This window comes from Accipiter gentilis, chromosome 10 (assembly GCF_929443795.1).
Source record: "Accipiter gentilis chromosome 10, bAccGen1.1, whole genome shotgun sequence".
NCBI lineage: Eukaryota > Metazoa > Chordata > Aves > Accipitriformes > Accipitridae > Astur > Astur gentilis.
In genome coordinates this window covers 26,061,773-26,079,991 of record NC_064889.1, presented here as the reverse complement: position 1 = coordinate 26,079,991, position 18,219 = coordinate 26,061,773, and the positions used below count along the sequence as shown (strand labels likewise).

Genomic DNA, 18,219 nt, shown 5'->3' with positions numbered 1-18,219 from the left:
AGAAGAGGGCAGAGACGATGGGGTGGTTCACCCCAGGATGAGCTGGGCCAAACTCCTGGACCCCCATGTCCCCACCCATGAGGGCTGCAGCCCTGACCCCAGCAATCACAGGGTTGTGCAGGAGCAGCCCCAGCCTGGCTGGGGCAGAGGTGGCCCTACAAGCCCTGGCTCCTCAGGGCTGGTGTGCTGGCTGCCCATGGTCCTGCCCAGGGACAGGAGCCCTAAGTGCCCTGGCAGAGCAGAGGGAGGATGCTGCACTGAAGGCGAGACCTGGCTCCTGCTGTGGGCAGAGACCATTCCTGCCCAGGGCAGGGCTGTGAGGCAGCGTTGGCAATGACCCTGCGTGCCCCAAAGGGCCATGGCCAGGTCACCAGACCCTTCCTGCTCTCTGAGGCTAGTTGGAGGGGCGCAGCATATGCAGGGACGTGGAGGGCAGGGGCTGGCCAGGGGCTCAGTGCTCTCCTGTCCAAGCTGCCTGTGTGGTCTGGAGATGGGAGATGTGGCTGGGTCTTGGGGCTGGCTCCTGGCCCCATCACCTGTCCCCAGCCAGACTGTGCTTTGGCACCGATGGGTGCTGGATTTTGCTAAGCTCAGCTGGGGTTTACTTGCTGGAGTGTGTCCCCTGACTCTAAGCTCCCCTCCACGGCAGTGAGGCGGAGGGAAGCAGGTGATGGAGCCTGGCGCTGGCCCAGCTCCTCCACAGGTATCTGAAATGTTCACCCTCATCCTGCCAAGCACTGGGTGAGACCAAGTCCCAGCCCTGTGCCCAGGCTGGCTGTGTCATTCTCCGAGTGGGGAGACCCTGGGGCCCTACCTCTGGTGCTGCACCTGGCAAGCCCATCCAAGCCCCGATCGCAGCCCCGCAGGTTGACTACAAGGACTGGGATGTCTCTGAACCCACTGCTGCCGGGACAGGGGGTGCCAGGTGGGGCTGTGGTACAGGGTGCTGGGCTGGGAGACTGAGCAGGGGGCACCCCCAAGCAGGGACACTATTCCTGGTGTGCCTAGGCGTTCCGGGTGCTGTGGGGAGGGGGCAGAGCCTGGCTTGGTTGCTGCTGGGTGGTAGTTTGTCCCCTTTCCTGCCACCCCCTGGGATAAGCATGCTGGCCAATGCTGGTGTGAGAGAGGGGACCCGTAGCAGGACCCTGGGGGGGGGGGGGCTGTGGGGTGTAGGGGCCGGGCAGGTGGGGGCGGTTCACCCCCAGCAGTGGGGCACTGCGGTCCCCAGGCTAACCCGACTAACGCCTCCCAGCTGGGGCGGTGGGGGGTCCCGCAGCCCGGGCGGTCCCGCTCTGCCTTCCCCCAGCAGAGACCCCTCGCCCCGTCCCTGCGCCGGGCGTGCTGGGGCCGGGATCCCCCGCGTCAGGGGCTGGGCGCCGCTGTCCCCCGCTGCCCTGGCCCCCCGCCCCGGGACGTGCCCCGCCAGCCCCCGGCCCGGCCAGCAGCCCAGGGGTTAAGGGGGCGAGGAGGTTTAGGTTACTTCCCTTGGAGCTTTAGGAGGAAACTTTCCTCCGGCGGGCGGCTGAGCTAGCGGAGCCGAGAGAGCGCCCGAGGGCAGGGCGCGGGCAGGGCGCAGTCCTGGGTGCCTCGGTGGGGATGGGGCGGGCGGGAGCCCCCCGGCCCCTCGCTCCCCGCGGTTGAGCGCAGGAAGGTGAGTGGGGGGCGATGCCGCTGCCCAACCCCCCACCGGGGGGGGGGAGCAGACCTCGAGCCAGGGGTCCTGGACGTCCCCGCCCTGAGGGATCTTTGGCTTGGGCCGAGCGGGGAGTAGGGGCTGTGGGCTCGCATGTTCGGGGCTGCGGGGTTTGTGTGCAGGGGGGATATGGAGCCTTTATGTGGCGGTGGGGGGCTTTGGGGGTCCATGGGGTTGCAAGAGGTTATGGAGGGCTCTGGGATGTGTGTGTGCGTGTCGGGTTATGGGGCGTGCGGGGCCAGAGCCTCAAGGGAGCCGTGCGTCCATGCGGGCGATGCCCAACATCTGTGTTCTGGGTGTCTTCGTGCGGGATGGAGCACACACGTGTCCGCTGTCTGCACGGGCTCCCTGGACGAGGCTTTGCAGTGGGGGAGCAGGAGCCCGTGTGCGCTGGAGCTGGGGGAGACAGGGTGTGGGCTGGCATGGGGTGGTGCAGACAGCCTGGGGAGGGGGTGCAGGGGCTGGCTGGTGTTAACAAGGGAGAAGTGCATGAGGGGGCCAGCACTGGGCTGAGCTGGGGTGAGCGCCTGTGTGCCGTGCTCAAGAGGGATTGTGCGGGGAGGGCCACTGCCAGGCAGGGGTGTAGTATGCCTGTCGGTGCAGGATGGACAGTGTGCGGGGTGCCCGGTACCCTCCTGGCTGGCTGTGCCCTCATCCCGGGGGAGCTGCTCCAGCCGTGATTTGGCACTTGCTGTTCCCCAAACCCTGTGCCTTTGGCCAAAGTGAGGGCTGGGACCGGGCCAGAGAGAGCCTGGGCTGCAACCCCATGTGCAGTGGTGGCCGGCTGGGCTGTGGGGATGGCCAGGCTCCGCAGGGCAGGGGCTGTCTGGGGACATTGCAGTATCCCAGGGCTGCACTGCCAGGAGCAGTGATGCTGGTGGATGCAACTGGATGCTGTCGGGGACAGGGCATGGTTCCCTGAGGATGGCTCTCAGCCTCTTGCTGGGTTTGCCCCTTGCCCCAGAGCTGTGGCTCCCAGCAGGACCTGCCTACGTCTCCCCACTGGAAAGATTGGATCTCAAGAAGAGGAGTTTCTATTGCTAGGGTGAGACGTGGCGCCTCCCCTCCCCACCCTGCCTTGCATGGGGACTTTACTCCGTGGGTTTCTGCCACACCCTGTCTGCCACCCCAGTCCAGGAAAGCCTCTGGCAGAGCTCCCCGGGCTGACCCGCACGGCCTGGGGGGGCTTGGGCTGCTCTACCCTGCCAAGGCAGAGCTCTCATGGAGAAGTGTGTGCCCCTGTCCCGCGCACCAGCACCCTGAGCCCTGGTGTGTTTGCTTGGCTCCAGCCAGTGTGCTGGCTGGCGGCTTTGCACTGTGGGGTGCAGGCGGGGCTGTACCCATAGGACCCCGCAGTCTCCCAGCTGCGTTTTGTGCCGGTTGACACCCCCAGCTCGCCCAGGCTGTGGCTGGCAGGAGGGCTGAGCGCGGCCCATGGTGCGTGCAGGCTTCTGGGTGCCCTGTGGCTGGTGGCAGCGGACACACGCCTGCTTCGGTTCATGGGGCCTGGAGTTTGACCTCAAGGTGTGAGCCAGGCAATGCAACCCTGGACTTTGAGAGGGCTGCAGGCAGGGCAGGCTCCTCCCCAGCATGGTCCTGGGCTCCACTCGCACCACCCGGACCCCCAGGGCTGCACCCCATGCCCTCCTGCTTTTCCCCTGGTGCATGGGCAGCACGGTGAGGTGTGCCCCTGCCAGGGTGCAAGTGCCAGCCCCCACCTGCCCTGCCCTCAGCCCCAGCAGCAGGTCCTTTGCAGGCAGAGTGGCAGCTGGGACCCCCTGCTGATGGCTCAGACCCTGTCACTTGAGGGCAAACAAAGTGATGCTGAGCCAGACGCTGGGCTTGGGTGCCAGGGCCACCTGCCTTGCCCCGTGGCAAGGTTGGGATGTGGCCATCAGCTGTGACCACCTGCTTTGTCCCTCCTTTTGCAGGGTCAGGGCAGTGCTTGGGAGGGACCCTGGGAATCCTGGCCCGCAGCCCATGCCCGGTCCCACGCTGCCCATCTCTGATGGTGTAATACGAATCTGCCAGTTTTACCCACCACTGCAGTGGCACTGGGTGTTGGTGCTCCTGCAAGGCCGGGAGGCGGGTGGGTGGAAAGCTCATCCCACCCTGAGCCTCATGGTCGTTTAATACTTCACCCATTAACTTGGAGTAATAAACCTCGTGAGAGCGAGAGGCTAAAAGCCGTGCCACCCGGGCAGCACCTCCTTCACAAGCACTGCTCCCACAGCCTCACCATGGCGGCTGGCTTCTTCATCAGCAAGACCGTGGGCATCGTGGCCATCGTGCTGGCCATGGGGGCTGTGGCCACCATCATCGCGCTCTCGGTGGTGTACGCCCAGGAGAAGAACAAGGTGGTGGATTCTGGCACCACTGGCACCACCACCACCACCACCACCACTACCAAGGCAACCACCACCATGACCACCCTCCACACCACGGCCGCCCTCACCACCACCGCTGTCCCCCCCACCACTGCCGCCCCCCAACACCCCTGGAACCAGTGGAGACTGCCAAAGACGCTGGTGCCAGAGTCCTACGAGGTGACTCTGCAGCCCTTCCTCACGCCCAATGCCGACAACATGTACATCTTCAAGGGCAACAGCAGCGTGGTCTTTGTCTGCAAGAAACCCACCAACCTCATCCTCATCCACAGCAACAAGCTGAACTACACCCTGCAGGGGTCTTTCTATGCCTCACTGGAGCCGGTGGATACCCTCAGAGCACCCCGCATCAACAGTACCTGGCTGGAGATCCCCACCCAGTACCTGGTGGTGCAGCTCAATGGCATGCTGCGGCAGGGCCAGCGCTACCGGCTCTTCACCATCTTCACGGGGGAGCTGGCCGATGACCTGGCCGGCTTCTACCGCAGCGAATATGTGGACGAGTCAGGCATTAAGTAGGTGGAGGGCAGGGGGCTGGGGCGGGTGTGGGGCTCGCCCGGGGGTGGCGGAGGGCACGGGCTGGGTTTAGGGCTTGTCTCCCATTGGGACGGTGGGATGGGTGTGGGGGAGCCTCTGTGGCCCCCTGCATCCACATGCCACCCCAGCGGGGATGGGACTGGGGATCAGGCAGGGCGCAGGGCGAGCGGAGGGACCGGGGGGGTGTGCCAGCCCCTGCAGAGGCCCCCGGGCGCTGACGAGGTTTGCTTGCAGGAAGGTGGTGGCCACCACACAGATGCAGGCGGCTGATGCGCGGAAAGCCTTCCCCTGCTTCGACGAGCCGGCCATGAAAGCCAACTTCACGGTGACGCTGATCCACCCCTCTGACCACAAGGCCATTTCCAACATGCCTGCTATAAGTGAGTGGGGTGGGGGGAGCCCTGGTGGAGGGGTCCAGGGGCCCAGCAGGACTGGGGGTGACCCCCTTCCCTCTGCTCCCCACAGGGACCCAGCAGCAGAACATCAGCGGGGAGAGCTGGAACATCACTGAGTTCGACACCACTCCCAAAATGTCCACCTACCTGCTGGCCTTTATTGTCAGCCAGTTCAGCTACGTGCATACGTTCTCGGGGCATGTGCAGGTAGGCTGGGGGTGGGAGGCACCCCCCACCTGCCCAGGGGTCTGAGCCCAGGCAGCAGCTGAGCCCTGCATCTCTCCCCTCCAGATTCGCATCTGGGGCCGCCCCAAGGCCATCGCTGAGGGCCAGGGCAGCTATGCGCTCCAGGTGACCGGCCCCATCCTCAGCTTCTTCGAAAAGCACTACAACACGGCATACCCGCTGCCAAAGGCCGGTGGGTGCTGCGGGGTGGCCGGGGCACTGGGTCAAGCCGCCAGCCATGGTGGGGGCAGGTGGTCCAGCACCCCAGCAGTGGCGCACCAATGGGACTCCTCCATCCCCAGACCAGGTTGGCCTCCCCGACTTCAATGCGGGTGCGATGGAGAACTGGGGGCTGCTGACCTACCGGGAGAACTCGCTGCTCTTTGACAATGCCTACTCCTCCATTGGCAACAAGGAGCGGGTGCTGACCGTCATTGCTCACGAGCTGGCCCATCAGGTACCCACCGTGTCCCCCGCCCACCCTGCTGACTGGCTGGGCCCGGCTGACAGGTCGCTGTGCCCCCCCCCAGTGGTTCGGGAACCTGGTGACGCTGCAGTGGTGGAATGACCTGTGGCTGAATGAGGGCTTCGCCTCCTATGTGGAGTACCTGGGCGCTGCCGCGGTGGAGACCTCCTGGAATATTGTGAGTGCTGGAGCCAGCGGGCAGGGGCTGCGGGCACCCCCTCCACCCCTGCAACCCTGGGGCCTGCCCCGCTGCCAGGAGGGTGCACGCAGGGCTGAGGCGGGTGCTGGCACTCACCCCCGCAGAAAGACCTGATGGTGCTGAATGAGGTGTATGCGGTGATGGCGACCGATGCCCTGACCACCTCCCACCCACTCACCTTCCGCGAGGACGAGGTTAACACCCCGGCCCAGATTAGCGAGGTCTTCGACAGCATTGCCTACAGCAAGGTCGGCATGTGAGCCCAGGCTCACAGGGACTGGGCACAGGGGTCCCTGGGGCGGTGGGATGGGCTGTGGGGTGCCCCGCGCACCTGGGGTCTCTGACCTGCCGTCTCCACAGGGAGCGTCAGTGCTGCGAATGCTCTCTGACTTCCTCACCGAGGACGTGTTCAAGGAGGGGCTGCAGGTGAGGCTCTGCCAGTGCCGGGGTGCACTGAGCCCCAGTGCAGGGTGGGTTTCCCATGGCAGGGGCGTCCCCGGGTGCTCTGCAGGCGTCCTGCACCCTGGACCTGCCCCTGCCCACCCGTCTCTCCTGGTGCTCTCCCGCAGTCCTACCTCCACACCTTTGCCTACGGAAACACCATCTACACGGACCTCTGGTTTCATTTGCAAGAGGTAGGAGGGGGCTGGCTGCTCTTGGCTGCTCCCCCTGACCCAGCTTCTTCCCTACTGCTGCCCTGGCTCTGGGGGGGCTGCCCGGTGGGATGGGGTCCCAGCCACGCAGCCACCGTGCGCTGGGCGAAGGCTGCAGCACCGGCCAAGCCCTGCACTGCACTCCCCGACACTGGTGACCCGTGGCGCTGCCCTCCTTGCAGGCTGTCACGAAGAACAATGTCTTGCTGCCTGACTCCATCAGCAACATTATGGACCGCTGGACGCTGCAGATGGGCTTCCCCGTGGTGACCGTCAACACCCTCACTGGCACCATCAGCCAGAAACACTTCCTGCTGGACCCCACCTCCGTGGTAGAGAGACCCTCCCTCTTCAAGTGAGTGGGGTGGTGGGCTGTCGGTGTCAGGGGGATGAGGCAGGCTAGGGGGGCAAGGGATGGTCCCACTGCCTGCCTGTCTCTGGCACAGCTACACCTGGATCGTCCCCATCACCTGGATGACGCGCTCAACCACTGGGAACAGGTACTGGCTGACCAAAGTCACAGGTACGGTGCATCCTGCTCAGGCTGGGAGCGGGGGTCTCGCTGCCACCTCCCCTGCCCCTTGCAGGTGGGGGGGCGGCTCCAGCAGACCCTCCTCTCCCCTTCCCAGAAACCAACAACCAGTTCAAGGTGAACAGCTCCAACTGGCTCCTGCTGAACCTGAATGTCAGCGGGTACTTCCGTGTCAACTACAACCAGGAGAACTGGGACCAGCTCCTCACCCAGCTCTCCACCAACCACCAGGTATGTGGGGCTGGCTGGGGCTAGGGTGTGGGGTGTGGAGTGTGGGCTGTAGAGTGTGGGTGGGCCCCCACCCCACACACCCCACTCAGCGCTGCCCTGAGATGCCAACTCTGCCCTCTCCTAGGCCATCCCCATGATCAACCGTGCCCAGATCATTGATGACGCCTTTAACCTGGCCAGGTGAGCTGTGCTGGCTGCCCCAGGTGCCCACCGGGGTGGGGGACTGCTGGGGTGGGCACCCTGGAAGCAGGCAGTGGCTGTGGGGGTGGGGAGCTGACATTACGCTCATCTCTCACAGGGCCAAGTACATCAATGTGACCTTGGCCTTGAGTACTACACGGTTCCTGAGCCAGGAGACGGCATACATGCCCTGGGAGGCGGCGCTGAACAACCTGCATTACTTCCAGCTGATGTTTGACCGCAGTGAGGTCTTTGGGGTGATGACGGTGAGCAGTGCCACCTGCACAGCCCGGGCCCTGCAGTGGGTCCTGCGGTTCGGCAGAGCCCCATGCTGGAGGGATGGGGGGGAGGGGCTGGATCTGCACCCAGAGCTGGGCAGGGGGTTGCTGCTGGTGCCACCAGGTGCTGACCATTCTCCCACCCCCACAGCAATACATACAGAAACAGGTAACGCCGCTCTTCTACCACTACAAGAACATCACCAATGACTGGGTCACCATCCCTAGTGACCTGATGGACCAGTGAGTGCCACGTCCCCGGGGATGGGCTGGACCCCCGGGGTCTCCCCAACTGAACTGGGATGGTCACCCCAGCATGTGCTGGGGAGAGGGCATGGCCCCGCCTGTGGCCTGGCACTGGCGGGTTGGTGCCCTGCTGCTGCTTGCTGGTCCCCAGCCCTGTGTGGCCCCTCTCTCCCCAGGTACAACGAGATCAATGCCATCAGCACAGCCTGCTCCTACGGCATTGTCGAGTGCCAGAACCTGGCCACTAGATACTTCCACGAGTGGGAGAAAAATGTCTCCAGTAACCCGTGAGTCCCCAGGGTGCCCTGGTGCCATGGCAGGCAGCCAGGCTGGACGCAACAAGGGGCTCCCGGCTGAGATGTCTCTTCTCTCCTGCAGGATCCCCCCGAACCTGCGCTCCTCCATCTACTGCAGCATAGTGGCCACGGGTGGGGAGAAGGCCTGGGACTTCATCTGGGAGAGGTTCAAAGAGGCCATCGTCATATCTGAGGCTGACAAGCTCCGCACCGCCCTCTCCTGCAGCCCCTATCCCTGGATCCTCAACCGGTGGGTGCGGGGTCCCAGGTGGGTGCCATTGCTCTGCCCCTGCCAGCTCCTCACCCAGTGGCGTTCCCCCCCCAGGTACCTGCAGTACACCCTTGACCCCAACAAGATCCGGAAGCAGGATGCCACTGCCACCATCAACAGCATTGCCAGCAACGTGGTGGGGCAGCCCCTGGCCTGGGACTTCATCCGCAGCAACTGGAGGATGCTCTTCAGCCAGTGAGCACTTTGGGGGAGGTGGTGGGGGGCTGGCTGGGGCAGGCAGCATTCCCCTGTCTGCCTGTGCCCCTCGGGGGAGTGGCATCGTCTCTTCCCCTGGCCATGCAGGGTCGGGGCAGCCTCGGCCCCCGGTGCTGCTCTACCCAGGGCCCCCAGCTCAGCCGTCCCTCTGTTCTCCCAGGTATGGGGGTGGCTCCTTCTCCTTCTCCCGGCTGATTTTATCGGTGACCCAGCGGTTTTCCACAGAGTTTGAGCTGCAGCAGGTGAGGCTGGACCCTGGCAGGGTCTGTGGGATGGAGCACCAGAGACCCCAGCCCCAGCAGGAGCGGGGGCACAGGTCTGCGCTGCTGGCACCTTGCAACCTGCCCTTTGCCAGCAGCCCTTGTGGGGGGAGGGCTCCAGCCCCTGCCCCTTTTGTGCCCAGGGGTCTAGCCAGCTTCCATTCCCGTCCTGGGCTGCTTGGGTGCTGCCAGAGGCTGCCGGAGTGGTGCCAGGGTGCTGTGGGGGCTGTTGGTGCACCCCATGCCTGCTCCAGCTCCTCTTCTCCCTGGCAGCTGGAGCAGTTCAAGGCAGACAACCAGGACATTGGCTTTGGATCGGGGACGCGGGCACTGGAGCAGGCGCTGGAGAGGACTCGTGCCAACATCAACTGGGTGAAGGAGAACAAGAAGACGGTGCTGACCTGGTTCCAGGGAGAGGTCGCCCCCAGCTAACTGCGCGGCCCCGGCCACCGTGCACCCTCCTCCCAGCCGGGCCGCTGGCTGGTGTGGGATGGGCTGCAGGGGCTGAGCCTGAAGCTCCCAGAGCCCACCGCCGCGCGGCCGGGCTGGACCCTCACCCACTCCCCAGCTCCACTCACTCCATCCTCTCCGGCCCCCAGCCCCAAATGTTCCCTCCTGGCGGCCCCCGTGCCCCCCCCCGGGCCAGCACGGTCAGGGCCTTCGCTGCTTGTGAGGGGCAGGAGCCGTTGCCCGCGGGCAGGGCCTGGTGCCTGTATGATGGGCAGCAGATGGGGGACGGGGGTTTTGGGCTGGGGGATGGGGCCCTGCGGCCCTCGGCTGCCTGGGGCAGAGCTGGGCTCTGCAGACTTGTGCAAAGCCTGGGGGGGTGTAAATAAAGGCTTGCACATCAGCTTTCACCAGCGGCTCTGGATGCTGGGGGATGCTGGCTCTGGGGGGCTGGCCTGGGGGGCTGCGCAGGGGGTTGGGAGGAAGCGGCTGGGACCTTGTGGTGGGTAAAGGGCGGGGGCCAGGGACACGGGGGCCAGGGACGCAGAGCCCCCCGGGCCATTAAGAGCCTGGTGCTAAGTGGCTCTGGGGGCTTTGCCGACGCCAGCCCCCCAGCCCCTCTGTCTGACGGCTGCATGTGAGCTCTCCTGCTGGGCCCCAGCTCTGCGCCCTGCACGGGGGCTGGCGTGCCCACTCCCGACTGGGATGGGGACAGGATGCTTCTGTCTGGCTCCCACTCTGGGGCAGCCGCTGCGGGGTCAGGGCGGGAGGCAGCCGTGGCTTCCCTGAGGCACCCGGGCAGGAGGAGGTGCTGGCAGCCAGACCCCGGGGACTGTCCCCCGTGGGCTACACAGGTCCCCAAAGGGATGGAGCTGGACAGTCCCAGCAGCACAAGGGTGTTTCTTGCAGTGCCAGTCCCAAACCCTTGCAGGGGCTTTGGGCACAGGGAAGGGATGGGACCCGATGGGCGGGTGGGAGCTGCCCTACCAGGAGTCAGTGGGGCTGGGGAAGCCCCCCAGGTGGTGGGTCCCTCTGTCACCCTAGCTCTGGGACATCTCTGGGCTGTAGGGTAGGCTGAGAGGGGGCACCAAGCCCCTGGCCCAGAGTTAGCACCTGGCTGTGTGTGTGGGTGCCAGCCTGTGGGGTGCCCGCCTGTGGGGTGCCCCAGGCCACCAACCCTGACTGTGTTGGGACGCAGCGAGTGAGGTCCTGCAGTAACGAGTCAGGTTGCAGGAGTGCACGGCAGCTTTAATGAGGAGCCCTTCCCCAGTGTCCATCCTGTGTGGCTCTGTGGCATGGCCACGCCACAGTCCCCCATGTGCCCTTTGCAGCCGGGGGTGTGGGATCAGCTCCACCCCCCCAATGCCGTGCTGGGGTGCAGCTGGGCAGGACAGGGGTTACATGGCGGGCTGAGGAGACGAGCCTGTCCAGGGCCGGTGGGCTGCCGAGCTGTGTGGAAAGAGCTCTGTTAGGTGAGTGACTGTGGGACAGCACTGTGTCCCCTGCCCTGCACCCTGTGCCCCACACCCAGGCTGGCTGTGTGGTTCAGCACTCACCATGCTGTGCCCCCCAGCCCATGCAGACACCCTGGCCATGGCATGCAGGGGGATTTGTAGGTGCAGCCCTGCCTGCACCCCATGAGGAGCATCCACCCCCCTTCCTCCCCATCCCCGGGCTCTCCCCCAACCCCAGGGGGGGTGCAGGAGCAGGGGTTGGACTGGGGAGGGGGCTGTGGGTACCTGGCGGTGCGCAGGCAGCTGGGAGCCACGCATGGGGTCCCAGGGGCCCCTGTATCCGTCAGTCCTGCCCCAGGAGGCTGGGGGGGGGGCTGCAGGCTCCAAGCAGCAGGAGGAAGCTGTCCCAGTGCCCGTGGCCATGGTGCATCTCCAGGGGGGGTCCAGGGAGGTCACTGCTCCGAGGCTGTACAGTGGTGATGACCAGGACCCTGAGGTAGAGCCAGGGGTCCTGTGAAGCTCCAAGGGCATTCTTGCCACAGGGATGTGGGGGGGTGACCCCCAGGCCTCCACCCCCATGTCGGGAGCTCCAAGCACCTCTGGGGGGGTCCCTGCAGCAAGGCCACAAGGGGGTGACCCCCAGGCCCCTGTCCCCATACCAGGAGCCCCATGTAGCTCCAGGGGGGTCCCCACCATGGGAGGTGACCCCCAGCCCACAGTGCCAGGGGGCAAAGCATCCTGTGGGGCTGGGGTCGGCAGGTGCAGGCGGGGGTCCGGGGTCTGGCAGCACCCCAGGCCCTGGGGGCAGAGAGGGCAGTGCCGGGGGGCCGCCCCCCGCTGCCGGGCCAGCGCCTCCTCGCTGAGCCCCAGCAGGGCCGAGAGGTGGGCGATGTAGCGGATGGCGAGGCGCAGGGTCTCGATCTTGGTGAGGCTCTGCCCTGCAGGAGCCAGTGAGGGTGGCAGGTAGTGCCGTAGCCGCAGCAGTGCCTGCGCCAGCCGCCGCATCCGCAACTTCTCCCGCTGGCTGGCGCTCTGCCGCAGGCCCCCTGGCCCTCCACACCACCCTGGCTCACCCCTGCCACCCTGCCGCCCCCCAGCCCCTGGTTGCCAGCCCCACGGGGGACGTGGGGATGCGCCAGGGGGCTTCGTGGAAGTTGTTGGGGAGATGGCGTCGGTGAAGTCCCTGGCCTGGTCCCAGAGCAGGGCACAGCCCACCGGGGGCTGGAGGCCCTGGGGAAGGAGCAGGGCTGGGGGTCTGGCCATGGCTGGGGTCCGCTGCGCTGCCTGTGTCTGGGGGTGCCCGGGCAGCCCTGGTTTTATGTGGGGCTGGGGTGCGAGGTAACACCTTTGCGGCCACCTGGAGGTGTCAAAACCTACAGAGCTGAGCTGGGGCCAGCCAGGAGCCTGGGAATGCCAGGCCCATTTGCAGAGGTGTCAATTCTGACTCCTCCAACCCTTAATTAGCACTGCCCGGTGCTGGGAAGTGTGCAGGGACCAATTCACACGGCCGTGATAGATGCTAACGCGTTGACCAGCCCTGCCAGAGCCCACACTGCCCCACACAGCCACTCTGCTGGGCCAACTGCACTGTAGCGGGCAGCAGGGACTTGACCTTCCAGTGCCAGGACCCTGAGCTGCCAGCCCTGATACCCAATGGTGTCCCCGCACCTCCCCTGTGCTCTGCACAGCTCCCAGTCCTAGTGCCTGGGGTCCTGGGTGTGCTCTCAGCTCAAACCAACTGCCCTGAGGGGCCGGGGGATGTGGGATTGCGCAGCCAGGCTGGTGCACTGGCGGTGGGACCAGTGTGGTCCCCTCCCAGGAGAATCCCTGCACCAGGCCATGCTGCCTCGGTCTCCCTGACCCCATGGGATCCCAGCAGACCCCACTGCAGACCCCAGTGCAGCCCCAGCTCTCTAAGCTCCCGGTGTACTCTGGAGAAGCTGGAGGCAGGCTATGAGTGTTTGTGGGCACCCACCAGGCTGTGCCCCTATGCATGGAGCTGAGGCTCCCTGTGCTGCTTGTCCAGCTGGTGCAAACCCCAGACTGGGCTTCAGGGTTCCTGAGGCAGCGGGCAGCACCATGGTGGGGTGCTAAGCTCTTTAGGATGCTCCAGGGCAGGGGACCCTGTCCACGTGCATGGGCTGGGTGATGCAGCAGAAGCAGGGGGAGGCAGCTGCTCACTCAGCTCTGGGTGCTCCTGGCTACAGAAGGCTGTTTGCCAGGATGCTTTTGTGGCACTCACCCCTGGACGGGGCACAGCCTCTGGGCACCATCTCTGCCAGCTGTCCCCATCCCAGCCAGTGGTACAAGAGTGCACAGCCAGGGCTGGGAGCCGTGTGGATGTCTGACCCCCAGGAGGTGCTGGAGCAGGGACAGGGGATCCAAGGTGGACAGTAAGGTGTCCTGGGGAGGGCCCCCAGCAGGGCCTGGCAGGACCCCCTCAGCAGGAGAGCCGGCTGCTCCTGGGGGCATGGGTCCAAGCCAGGCACTGACTGCCTGGGGAGGGTTTTGGCTAGCTTTGTCCAGCAGCACTGTTAGGAGCCCTGTGGCTCCGCAGCTGAGCTCCAACCCAGTGCCCTTGCCACGTCCCACCCCATGGCCCTGTGCCTGTGCTCCGTCAATATGGGCTGGAGGGATGTGGGGGAGACCCTGAGAGGTGAGGAGCTGTGCCCTCTCCCTGGGGGGGGCTCTGACCCCACAGCCAGCACTGTCATGGCCCAGCCGTGCTCTAGCACTTGTCTAAACAGAGAGGGAGGTGGGAAGCAGCTGCCCAGCGGGGCTGCAGAACTCATTACCCAGGAGCTCATCAGCTAATGAGACCCAGGAGGGGGCCTGGGAATGGCGGGGAGCAGGGCAGGGCAGCACTGAAGGGTGCGTGGGGAAGGGGCTGTGCCCCAGGCTGTGCTGTTGGGTGCAGAGCACCCTGCCACACTCCCGGGGCCAGGCTGTTGCTGGGCCCCCACTGCAGCCCCCAGCCCCAGAGATTGGCTTGGGGACGGCATCAGACATCTGTGCACCCAGAGATATGCTGCAGGTCCAAGTTGGCACTGGTGCCCTTGGACCTTGGACGGGGCGGTGGCACAGCATTTCCTCCAGCGAGAGGGCAGAGGGACTTAATGGCAATTAACCCTGGTGGTTTTGTGCCATGTCTGCAATGTCTGTGGGAAGGTAATGACCAGTTCAGATGCCAATATCCTCATGGTGCCTGGCAGGGGGTGTGGGTGCTGAGAGCAGGGCTGGGCTAGAGGCCAGGCTGCAGGTGTGACGCCTTGGGGTGCCCATGGCTCTGAGCAGCACCGGGCCAGGTGCCATGGCATGCTTGGTGGCAGGGAGGGACTGCAGCAGGTCAGCACCCTGTCCTGGCTGCCTCTGCACCGCTGGAGGCCCAGGGCCCTGTGACACCCGCACAAGAGGGCTTTGAAGCGTCGGTGATGATCCCGACCAGGCTCCCCACAGGGCCAGGGCACCCGGGGCTGCCACGGGGCTGCGCAGCCTGCCCTGCTCCAGCGAGTGCAGTGAGGATGGCAGGAGCACTCGGCTGGCGATGAGCGATAAGCAGGATTTATCTCGTCACCTCTGTGTCACGGCATTGCCAAGGAAAACTGAACAAGCTTCATGTGACCACTGGGAAACACGAGCCTGTGAGCAATGAGGTGCTGGCTCACCCGCCGTGTTGTTTGGCAGCATTTCCCTGGGGAGGGGGCCGGCCCTGCACCCCACTGCTGGTGCCATGCCCCATGCCTGGCTCCGTGCCCCCCAGCTGGCCCCGTGCCCCCTGCCCAGCTTTGTGGCTGATACATGATATTGGGGGGGGGCTGTGCACACTTGCTATGGCGGTCCCATGCCCACCGCTGTACCCCACCCTGCCATGTGAGGATCACGTACCCAGAGGCACGGCGGAGCCGTGCTGCCCTGAGAAGGGGGCCGTGCCGGTGCCGGGTGTCTCGGCCCCCCCGCCCGCTACCCTGATGGGTTTTCCTGCCGGCGGCGGGGCCGGGTTTCCCTGGAAACCTTCGCACCCGCCGGCGCCGACACCTGCGGGGCCTGGGAACGCGGCGGGGGGGCCCCTCCCAGCTGCCCCCCCCCCCCCCTTCCGTGGGGGTCACCGAGCCCGGGCCGCCCATCCCGACACCCGCCGGCAGCGGGCTGCGGCCGCGGCTCTGCGCCGGGGCTCAGCGGGCGGCCGGGCTCATTAGGGGCAGCGTGTGAAACGCCATTAGCGGGGGCTGCGGGGGACCTGCCGCGGGAGGGCGGGCCGTGCCCCTCCCCCCCCGGCTCCGGGCGCGGGGTCGGTGTCCCGCAGAGCCAGGCTGGGCACCAGGATGCTTGGCTGGGGCCATGCTGTATGGTGGGGGACGTGGACACCCAGAGCTGGCACTGCTGCACACCTCACTGCAGACCCCACTCCAGAGCCCCGCTGCAGACCCCACCGCAGACCCCCACTGCAGACCCCAGTGCAGACCGCCACCGCAGACCCCACCACAGACCCCACTGCAGGCCCCCACCACAGACCTCACTGCAGACCCCAGTGCAGACCCCACGCCAGACCCCGATGAAGGCCCTGCTACAAACCCCACTGCCAACCTCACTGCAGACCCCACAGCAGACCCATTACAGTCCCTATGGCAGCCCCCAATACAGCCCCCGCATGGGGCCCAAGCCCCATCCTCAGGACAGTGCGGGGGGGGGGGGGTAAGGACTGCCAGGGGGTGGGCAGCACAGAGCAGCCTCACACTGCTGGGGTAAAATTCGTCACCCGCGTGTTCAAAGCCGGCTGCTCTCAGCCCCCCCCCGGCCTTTGAAGTGCTGCTGATGCTGGCCGCGAAGGTGCCACTTCACACCTCCAATCCTGCATAAAGCCAGGGCGGCCGGGGGACGCCAGCACACGGCCCCACAGCCATGGCCCACTCGGCAGCCCCCGGCCTCCCGCTCCCCGCCACCGCTCTGCTTCAGGACTGGGGCTGCTGCGGACCCCCGGACCATGAGGGCTACAGCAGCAGCTCGCCCGCACCCTCGCCTGACTCCTGCGGCCTCTCATCTCCCGCCGCTGCCCGGGGACCCTGCCGTGGCCCCGCTGCCCTCCACCTGCGGGGTGGCCCCGGGGGCAGAAAGGGGGTCCGGGGCTCGGGGCTGGGTGGCCCGCGGCAGAGCGCCAGCGAGCGGGAGAAGTTGCGGATGCGGCGGCTGGCGCAGGCACTGCTGCGGCTACGGCACTACCTGCCACCCTCACTGGCTCCTGCAGGGCAGAGCCTCACCAAGATCGAGACCCTGCGCCTCGCCATCCGCTACATCGCCCACCTCTCGGCCCTGCTGGGGCTCAGCGAGGAGGCGCTGGCCCGGCAGCGGGGGGCGGCCCCCCGGCACTGCCCTCTCTGCCCCCAGGGCCTGGGGTGCTGCCAGACCCCGGACCCCCGCCTGCACCTGCCGACCCCAGCCCCACAGGATGCTTTGCCCCCTGGCACTGTGGGCTGGGGGTCACCTCCCATGGTGGGGACCCCCCTGGAGCTACATGGGGCTCCTGGTATGGGGACAGGGGCCTGGGGGTCACCCCCTTGTGCTCCTGCTGCAGGGACCCCCCCAGAGGTGCTTGGAGTTCCCGACACGGGGATGGAGGCCTGGGGGTCACCCCCCTACATCCCTGTGACGGGGACACCCCCGGAGCTGCATGGGGCTGTTGCTTCCAACACCTCCTACTGGCTGTCCCCTCCTCACTGCACAGGGGCAGGGGCGCCCCCGGACCTCCCCAGTGACCCCCTCCTGGATGCAGGGCTGACGCTGCCGGAGTTCGTGGATGCAGGGACAGTCACCCAGGTACGTGCGCTGGTAGGGATCGGGGTGAGCCCAGGTGGCCCCCAGCAAGGGGCTGGCATGGGGTGGGGCTCTGGTGCGCTCGGAGCCCCCTTGGCTTTGGTCAGTGTGGGGACTGGGTTTGGGGTAACAACAGCCTTGTCTGGGGTTGGGAATGGAGTGGTGTGTCCCCCTCCTTCCTGCAGCGGGTATATGTGGATCCCTCAGCCTGCTCCGATCCTCCCCGGAGCCACCCTCCCTCGTGTTTGTTGGGGTCCCATCAGCTGGGACAGACAGACCTGAGGCCATGGTCCTGTTTGTCCCTGACCAGGAGCCCTCCTGGCTGGCTGGGTCTGTCAGTCCCTGTTCCTGCACCTCCTGAGACCCCAGCCTTGCCATGGACCCCCACCCTGGCCAGTCACCCTCTCACCCACCCTCTGCTCCCCCCAGGACCTCTCCACAGACCTGCTCTCTCTCTTGGAGGCTTTGCTCCCACCACAGCCTCAGGACTGACCCAGACGAGCCCACGCTCCCCGGTGCTGGAACACTCGGTGCCATGCGGCCCCATGACACACCGCGTCCGGATGCCTGCAGCTGAGGGGATGGTGTCCCACCTTGGACATCTGGGAGGTGGTGGGGACGAACTGCCTCTTGCATGAGCCTGGAGCTGTGCTGGACGTGCTGGGGCGGCTGCAACTGCACATAAAGAAACCCTTGTGCCCCTCTGTGTGTCACCGTGTGGCTGTTCCTGTGGCAAGAGCTGGGCATGGGATGGGGTGCAGCGTGCCTGGGCCACCGCATTGGCTCTGGGAGTGGGTTTGGGGCCAGGAGAGGATGGCTGAACTGGTGAAACTCCTGCTCTGCAGCAGGGTAGGCCATGGGCAGGGGCTCTGGCACAGATGCAGCGCCACCTTGCTGGGCTGCAGGGGCTGGGGACCACAGCACACGGCTGCGGGGTGGCTGCACAGCATCTGGGAAAGCAATTGGGGGGGGGGGGGGGATTGGGAGAGACACCTCCTGCCCTGGGTTCTGTCCCCTGGCTGGGGACAGGGGGTCACCAGCACCCTCCGGATCCAGCCTTGGGGTTCAGTGTGAGTCGAGCATCACCTGCCCCCCATGCTGGTGCTTGTGAGACCCCCCACAGCGCAGGGTTAAATGTGGGTATTTGGGGTCCAGCAACAGGGGAAGGGCTCGGGTGTGGGGCTGGGGCTGACCCCACTGGGCCAAAGGGGAGTGCAGGGGGGGCTGCAGATGGGGCTCCTCAGCCCCCTCGGTGGCTCCCTGCAGGGTGTGGGGGCCCATGGGGGCCTGGAGAATCCATTACAGGGACCGTGGCAGGGCCTGACAGCCGGGTGCTAATGTGCTGGGGGGCCCTTCTCTGCCCACTCTGGGGGCTCTGGGGCAGGGGGTCTGCAGGGCTAATGAGCCCCACTTATCTGTGAAATGACTTGCTAATAACGTTAATT

At 66.2% G+C, this 18,219-nt stretch overlaps 3 protein-coding genes across 5 annotated transcripts; 2 read left to right on the top strand and 1 right to left on the bottom strand.

Annotated features, from left to right (window-relative positions):
- Positions 1–1,597: 1,597 nt before the first annotated feature.
- On the top strand, positions 1,598–9,871 carry ANPEP (alanyl aminopeptidase, membrane). Of its 3 annotated transcripts, XM_049812597.1 has the most exons (22): positions 1,598–1,651; positions 2,658–2,738; positions 3,927–4,595; positions 4,852–4,997; positions 5,083–5,219; positions 5,304–5,430; positions 5,540–5,694; positions 5,768–5,881; positions 6,007–6,150; positions 6,263–6,328; positions 6,472–6,537; positions 6,738–6,910; positions 7,002–7,078; positions 7,185–7,318; positions 7,443–7,498; positions 7,617–7,764; positions 7,928–8,019; positions 8,199–8,309; positions 8,401–8,568; positions 8,644–8,784; positions 8,966–9,047; positions 9,339–9,871. In XM_049812597.1, the coding sequence occupies exons 3-22, from the start codon at positions 3,934–3,936 to the stop codon at positions 9,495–9,497; spliced, it is 2,958 nt and encodes a 985-aa protein (XP_049668554.1). In that variant the 5' UTR covers positions 1,598–1,651; positions 2,658–2,738; positions 3,927–3,933; the 3' UTR covers positions 9,498–9,871. The 3 variants fall into 3 exon arrangements, with proteins under 3 accessions (XP_049668554.1, XP_049668552.1, XP_049668553.1); XM_049812595.1 differs by lacking the exon at positions 1,598–1,651 and having other exon boundaries at positions 1,891–2,738; XM_049812596.1 differs by lacking the exon at positions 1,598–1,651 and having other exon boundaries at positions 1,891–2,738; positions 3,625–4,595.
- A 202-nt stretch (positions 9,872–10,073) lies between these two features.
- LOC126043757 (mesoderm posterior protein 2-like) lies at positions 10,074–12,229 on the bottom strand. Its single transcript, XM_049812589.1, has 2 exons — positions 11,252–12,229; positions 10,074–10,358 (listed from the first exon to the last, which is right to left on the bottom strand). Exons 1-2 carry the CDS (start codon positions 12,227–12,229, stop codon positions 10,074–10,076), a joined length of 1,263 nt encoding a protein of 420 aa, XP_049668546.1.
- Positions 12,230–15,304: 3,075 nt separating this feature from the next.
- LOC126043756 (mesoderm posterior protein 1-like) lies at positions 15,305–17,266 on the top strand. The gene is made up of 4 exons (XM_049812588.1): positions 15,305–15,658; positions 15,920–16,042; positions 16,079–16,777; positions 17,204–17,266. The coding sequence occupies exons 1-4, from the start codon at positions 15,305–15,307 to the stop codon at positions 17,264–17,266; spliced, it is 1,239 nt and encodes a 412-aa protein (XP_049668545.1).
- Positions 17,267–18,219: the final 953 nt, after the last annotated feature.